The sequence below is a fragment of the Mandrillus leucophaeus genome, unplaced genomic scaffold (assembly GCF_000951045.1).
Source record: "Mandrillus leucophaeus isolate KB7577 unplaced genomic scaffold, Mleu.le_1.0 Scaffold69, whole genome shotgun sequence".
Taxonomy (NCBI): Eukaryota; Metazoa; Chordata; class Mammalia; order Primates; family Cercopithecidae; genus Mandrillus; species Mandrillus leucophaeus.
The window spans coordinates 139,182-146,200 of record NW_012107474.1 but is presented as its reverse complement, the minus strand read 5'-3'; the positions used below and the strand labels follow the sequence as shown (position 1 = coordinate 146,200).

At 63.2% G+C, this 7,019-nt stretch overlaps 1 protein-coding gene across 1 annotated transcript in view; it reads left to right on the top strand.

Moving 5' to 3' along the window:
- The window catches only part of COL18A1 (collagen, type XVIII, alpha 1), a 70,726-nt gene that overhangs the window by 38,950 nt on the left and 24,757 nt on the right, over positions 1 to 7,019 (top strand). Inside the window, exons 18-28 of the mRNA XM_012002594.1 lie at positions 158 to 229; positions 531 to 566; positions 920 to 1,009; positions 2,192 to 2,221; positions 2,336 to 2,362; positions 2,764 to 2,826; positions 3,366 to 3,440; positions 4,377 to 4,403; positions 4,693 to 4,746; positions 5,179 to 5,253; positions 6,563 to 6,631. Of these exons, the coding sequence (XP_011857984.1) occupies positions 158 to 229; positions 531 to 566; positions 920 to 1,009; positions 2,192 to 2,221; positions 2,336 to 2,362; positions 2,764 to 2,826; positions 3,366 to 3,440; positions 4,377 to 4,403; positions 4,693 to 4,746; positions 5,179 to 5,253; positions 6,563 to 6,631 (618 nt within the window). The remainder of the gene's footprint in view (positions 1 to 157; positions 230 to 530; positions 567 to 919; positions 1,010 to 2,191; positions 2,222 to 2,335; positions 2,363 to 2,763; positions 2,827 to 3,365; positions 3,441 to 4,376; positions 4,404 to 4,692; positions 4,747 to 5,178; positions 5,254 to 6,562; positions 6,632 to 7,019) is intronic.

Sequence of the window (7,019 nt, the reverse complement as noted above, 5' to 3'; positions counted from 1 at the left end):
CCCTCCATTCCTCCACAGCCCCTGCTCAAGCCCACAGGGGTGAGATAGAGAAGCCCAGGCCACCGCCACGTCCACGGGTGCCCCAGACTCCTTGTGGGGGTCCCCGCATTCCTGGGCATGTGGCCAATGCCCTGTGTCCTCCATGTGACCCCTTCAGGGAGAAGTTGGAGCAAATGGAGCCCCCGGGTTCCCCGGCCTCCCTGGCAGAGAGGGCACTGCTGGGCCCCAGGTGAGCCGCCTTGGTGGGCCCAGGGTGTAGGGGGGGTGTGGAGCCCCAAAGGGACTATGCCAAGGTGGAAGCTGGCAGGAGGTGTGTCCCTCCCGGGTCCCTGGGCCTCCATGTGCCCTCCCGGGTCTCTGAGTGCCAGGAGCCGAATACAAGTCTCCACCAGGACTCTCGGTGGCTGCCTCCCTCCCAGGCCCCAGCCGGTCGGGAAATAACCCCACATCTTCATCGCAGCCATCCCTCACGGGGAGCCAGGGGCTCCTGTTTCTGTCGGTGATGAACCATTTCCTTCCCATCTCTTCAGGGGCCAAAGGGAGACAGAGGCAGCCAGGGAGAAAAGGTGAGTGTTCCTGGGACGGGTGGATGGGGTGAGGGGGCGCTGGGACATCTGGAAGGTTTGGCCTCAGCTGCCCCCAGGTCCGTGCTCCTGCCACCCATGTGACCTCAGAGACTCGGGGCAAAGACCCTCAAGTTGACAGGGGTGGCTCTCAGGCTGGGGGCAGTGTGTGTGGCTCGGCCATCCCTGTTGGAGCCTGCCCTGCCTGGCGGGGGCCTCCAAGGCCACAGTCCACAGCCCTGGGCCCCTCCTCACCCCCCGTGGGCGCTGGGCACCCCCTCCAGGACTGGGTGGACTTTGGGGTCCTGGCCAGAGTGGCTGAGATGAAATGCTGGACACGTTTCATCCTTTTCCAGGGAGATCCAGGGAAGGACGGAGTCGGGCAGCCAGGCCTCCCCGGACCCCCCGGACCCCCGGGGCCTGTGGTCTACGTGTCGGAGCAGGATGTAAGGACGCTGCATGGGTGGGCACCCAATCTGTCCAGATACCCCACTGGGTGCAGAGATCCCTCCCTGAGCCCCCCACACCCCCCAGGTCAGGACAGGCCTTGACTGCAAGGCCACACTCCAGCTCCACAGTGGGGGCTGCAGAGGCCCTCGGTCAGAGACGCCCGGGGAGCCCAGCTCCATGTGGTGATGGAGACACTGGAGGGGTGAGGCCTGCACAGGGGGCCAGTGTTATTATGTCAGAGGTTCCCATCGGGTTCAGTCTCTGTGTCCTTGACATTGTGGCCCCAAAGCTGCGTGCAGTCACCCAGCTGCCCCGTCAGAAGCAGCAGACGCACCCTCGGCTCTCTGTGAAGGTTGTGTTGGTTCCAGAACCTTCCTCCCCACCGCAGCCCACCATCAGGCCCATCGGCTGCACCCTCTGCGCCTGCCAGCAGCGTGTCCCGCTGGCCTCACAGAGGCAGACGCGTCCCCACCCAGCCCCGCCACATGGAACACAGGGACCAAGTCCCCCTCTAGGCAGGACGCTGAGCCCCAGGCAGACACAGGGCCCAGGGGAGCAGAGCTGGGTGTGGCCAGGGGTTCAGATCCCTGCTTCTCTGTGGCCACCAGTGGAAGGGGCTGCCCAGGGCAGAGCTGAGAGCAGGCACCGTCTGTGACACTGGACAAGTTAGCTAACCCTTGTGCTCCGGGTCCTCACCTGGGAGGTGGGACCATAACAGTCTCGAGAGGAGGGGTGGGGTTGGGGAAAGGCAGGAGAGGGCCTGCCCCCTCATGGCTTTGCTCGGAGCAGGCAGACAGGCATCGGGAGACAGCAGCCCAAGAGGCCACAGGGACCTCGGCGTGACAGTCCAGTCATTGGAACGTCAGAAAAGCCCCCCGCCAGCCCAGCCGCCTCCGCCGGCAAGCAAGGGAGAGTCTAGCAGAGGAAGGAGCATTTTAAACCAAAATGGAAGTAAAAAGTGTCTTAGGGCTTAGGGCATCTGGAGTCTGTGTCCGCCGCTCTGAGCCGCGGGGCGTCTGTGCTGCAGGAGGGACGCCCCAGGCCTAGAAAGAGTGTGGAAAGCAATATTTTCCTGTTTTGGTGTTTTGTTGATCTTGTAAGTCGCTCGGGGGGAGTCCAGTTTAATTTTAAATGCGGCTCTTTGTTTCCGATTTTTCTTTTTGCTGACTGGTGGACAGGGTGCCGTCCTGAGCGTGCCGGGACCTGAGGTACGTGCCTGCCCGGCTTCTAAGATGTGGGGACCTTGGTACAAGGCTGGGTGGGGTCCGGGCAGCCGCGTGGGTGCGTGATGACCCCGGCTGACGCTGTCCCTTTTTCCCCAGGGCCGGCCGGGTTTCGCAGGCTTTCCCGTGAGTAACCTGGCGCCAGAGCTACGCGCTGCCCGCCACTGCCCTCCCTGCTGGGGAGGGGTCTCCTCCTGGTAGCACAGAGCAGCCTGGTCAAGCTGGGGTGGGCCTCGTCAGGCCTGAGGGGTAGCGACAGTCACTGCCCCGAGGAAGTGATGGAAGCGGGATGTGGGCAAGAGCCCCTGGCAGGCCCCGTGCTGGGTGGGCACCTGTGAGGCTGAGGCAGCTCCTTGCACCTGCAGAGGCCTGCAGTGTCCGGAGTGAGGCTGGGGCCGAGAGGGGCCCTGATGGGGCCGACAAGGCAGGCATATTGCCAGGGGGCAGCTGTCCAGGGAGGTGGAGCAGCTGTCAGAGATGGGGGAGACGCTGGCCGCTCGGGCCTCACTGCCTGGCCTCCCTTCCAGGGACCTGCAGGACCCAAGGGCGACCTGGGCTCTAAGGGTGAACGAGGCTCCCCGGGACCCAAGGTAAGGGGCTCAGGTGCTGTCCCTCAACCCACTTTGTGACGCAGTGGTGGCCCCAGCCTGCCACTGTTGGGAGAAACCCGGGACCCCCCGGCTGCTACTGTGACTCACAAGGAGTACAGCCGCACTCGGGCCGTCCCTGTGGTCACCTCCCGTGAGAGGACCCCGGGCTGTGAGGCCCAGTCGCAGAGACCCTGCCGTCCCTGTGGTCACCTCCTGTGAGAGGACCCCGGGCTGCGAGGCCCAGTCGCAGAGACCCTGCCGTCCCTGTGGTCACCCCCCGTGAGAGGACCCCGGGCTGTGAGGCCCAGTTGCAGAGACCCTGCTGTCCCTGTGGTCCTGCTGTCCCTGTGGTCACCTCCCGTGAGAGGACCCTGGGCTGTGAGGCCCAGTCGCAGAGACCCTCCCATCCCTGTGATCATCCTCCGTGAGAGGACGCCGGGCTACGAGGCCCAGTCACAGCGGCCCTGCCTTCGGGGCTCTGGGTGAGGCTTTGTGGGAAGGAGCTGGCCCTGACCCTGCCGGACCTGCTGCTGTTCCAGGGTGAGAAGGGTGAACCAGGCAGCGTCTTCAGCCCCGACGGCAGTGCCCTGGGCCCTGCCCAGAAAGGAGCCAAGGTGAGGGCCGGGCAGCCTCCTTCCAGCGGGCGTGGGGGCTCCTGGGGCCGTGGAGACAGCCTGGGGAGGGTCTTCCTTAGGGTCTGGCTCCTGACGCACGAGCTTCTCCCGAGCAGGGCTCCAGCATCCTGGCCTGGCCCTCATGGCCCCTCCTCTCTGGCACCCATGTTAGAGGTCCCGCCGGGCCCTCGTCCTCTCCCTGCCCCTGAGCCCACCCTGCCGAAGGGAGGTTCTCAGTGGGCTGCAGCTCTGAACTCGCGCCTCCCTGGGGCCTGGCCTGTGGGGTGCAGGAGCCCAGGCTGTACCACCTCAGCCTCAGCAGGTTTCTTGCTGCCCCTCCAACCTCTTCCTGGGGGCCCTGATGCTGTGGGCAGCAGCCGCAGGATCCTTCCTCTCTGCAGCCCCAGGGTGCCTGCAGGACCCCGAGCATGGCAGGGCCCGGAGTCAGTTCGTCAAGGGGCCTGTGCCTGGGTCCCCACCGCAGCAGGCAGCCGCCCAGACAAGCCCTGGGGGAGGGTCCTGGGGAGGAACCTGGATCTTTGGGGTGTGGAGCACTGGCTCTCCCACTGTCAGAGGAGCAGTGAGCCCTCTGGGGTCTTAGGGGTGCACCTCAGACACAGGATCCCCAGGCTCAGCGAGAGCTCCACTGTCCCACCCAGCTGTGCGTCGGAGCCGGGGCCTGTGGCAACCAGGACACTGTGGCACACACCCTCCGCCCCTGCTTCAGGGCCCCGGAGTATACCCTATGCTTGCACCAACCTGGATGCAAACCCCAATCCTGAACCTCCCCTTGCCAGCAGCTCCCATCCTCCCAGGGCTGCCTGCGCCTTGAGGACTGCCCAGTGCACCCAAAGGGGCCACAAGGGTCCTCAGGGAGGCTGCCAGGTGGGGCATAAGCCGCCATCTAACTGTGCCTTCTTGGTTTTTTTTGCTCAGGGAGAGCCGGGCTTCCGAGGACCCCCGGTAAGTCGGCCTGTGGCTTTCTCTGCACCGAGCTTGGGCATGGCGGCCCCCAAGGACACGGTCGCCTGCAGCTGCTGAGTTCGTGCTGTGCAGGCCAGGGCTCATCTCCCAAGTGCAGCTCTAAAGCACGTGGGGCAGGTGTCGGTGTGAGGCTGCAGCAGGCTCCTCCGAGCTGATGGGTGGCCCAGGGCAATGGGCTCTGCACGGCCCCTCCCCTTCCCCAGGACCCCCCAACTCGTGGACAAGGGCCGGGTCTGTTCCGCTAAGTCTGGCTCCCTTCGTCTCGCAGGGTCCGTACGGACGACCGGGGCACAAGGGAGAGATTGGCTTCCCTGGACGGCCGGTGAGGACCTGGGGTCTCCAGTGGGGGCAGCAGATGGGGTCTGGCAGGTGGGGAGCAGCCCAGGCCCACGGGGTGACATGCCCAGAGGGGAGTGGACGGCCACCGCACCCGCTTCCTCCCCCCAGAACCGGCCTGGGCACAGCTCTTGTCCTGGATGTGGCTGGCAATACACCAGGAGGGGCCAGTACCCAGGAGGAGGCCCTGGGGGCAGACAGGGCAGTGGGCCTGTGTGTGCTGGGGTCAGTCACCTCCTCCCAAAAGGGTTCTTGAGCAGGAAGGAGGGGCGAGAAGGGCTGGGGTAGCCTGAGGGCTAGGAACGTTTGAGGCTGAGTGTGGGCCGGGCCTGGTGTGGGGCTACCGCAGCCACCTTACGGGAACATGGCTGGTGATGACCAGAGCCCAGCAGTCCCCACTCCCTGTGCTCCGCCCCAGGGTCGCCCCGGGATGAACGGATTGAAAGGAGAGAAAGGGGAGCCGGGAGATGCCCACCTTGGATTTGGCATGAGGGTGAGTGTCCCTCAAGGGGGGCCTGGGTGGCTGGGAGACCAGGACCTGGGAATGGCCTGGCCACAGCCTGGGGTCCTGCAGCTCCTCTCAGGGGCCACTTATAAGCAGCCCTGCCATGTGGCCACACTGCGCTGGTCCTGCCATATCCATGCACACTCATACATGATGTGCCACACTGCACTGGTCCTGCCATATCCATGCACACTCATACATGATGTGCCACACTGCACTGGTCCTGCCATATCCATGCACACTCATACATGATATGCCACACTGCGCTGGTCCTGCCATACCTATGCACACTCATACATGATGTGCCACACTGCGCTGGTCCTGCCATATCCATGCACACTCATACATGATGTGCCACACTGCGCTGGTCCTGCCATACCTATGCACTCTCATACATGATGTGGCCACACTGCGCTGGTCCCTGCCATACCTATGCACACTCATACATGTCCACACACATGCACACGTGTGCCCACTCACACATGCATGCACATATGCCCATACACTCGTACATGTGTGCACACATACACGTGCATTCATGCACATCCATATCCACACATGCTCATACATGTACACATGCCCACACACTCCACATATGTGCACATATACACATGTATTCGTGCATATGTGTGCCTGTCCACATGCACATACATACAAGTGTATACAGATGCTTATATACATGTGTGCATATATACGTGTGTATCCATATACTCATACACGAATGTAAGCCCTCCCTGGCTCATTCCATGATTGGCATACACACTGCACACGTACACTCATGCACACATACACACGCACACACACCTATACACATATATGCATGCATGTGCACCCATACACACACACACAACAGGCCAGCATGGATTCTCAGCAGGGCGTCCATGGGCCTGGGCCATGCCTTCCATGCCCTCCATGCCCTCCATGCTGGGGGTTCTCCCGCTCAGCCCAAAGGCATCCACTCTGCTGCTTTTGAGCCAAGAGCTTTGTCTCCCTGGTGTCAGCAGGGTGGGGCATTTTCAGTCAGCTTTTACCTGAGACGCAGACCCGGTGGCCTCTTCACTCCTCCCGAGGGACGTCTGTGCACGACTCCAACGTGGGATGAGGTGGGGCCGGGGCCAGCTCCTGTCCTCAGGGAGCCGTGGCCCGAGTGACCCACTGCATTCTCGATTCTGCCTGGTCAGAGGTCTGCCTGGTCAGGTTTCTGATTTTTCTGATTTTTCTGAACTGTCCCTGCTCCCACCTGCTGCCTGACAGGCAGGCCATAAGCCTGACTAACAGCTCTCTGCCCTCCCCACAGGGAATGCCCGGCCCCCCAGGGCCTCCAGGGCCCCCAGGCCCTCCAGGGACTCCTGTTTACGACAGCAATGTAAGTCCCCAGGGCGCCCACTGTCCTGCGGCTGCCCTTGGCTCTTACACGGAGCCCCACAGAGGGACTGGGCCTTCTTCTTCCCTGGCCTCTGCGTCCGCGGGTCCTTCTGGGTTGGGCCCGTCTGGTGGGCGGTGGATTAGCAACTGAGTTCCCGAGGAAGGCGAAGGCATGTGGAAGGGAGGACTCTCTGGGTGTGGAGCTGCTTCCAGCTGAAACTCTGCTAAGAGCTTGAGCCCAAGAGTGCTAGGGGCACCCCCTTTTTCCCAGGCTCAGCAAGGTGAAGTGACCGATAAGGGCCAAGCGGCATCATGCCGTGGCTCCTGCTCTCCGCACCCCTGTTCCCTCCCGTCTCTGACTAGGGGTGGCTGCCGTGGCTCCTGCTCTC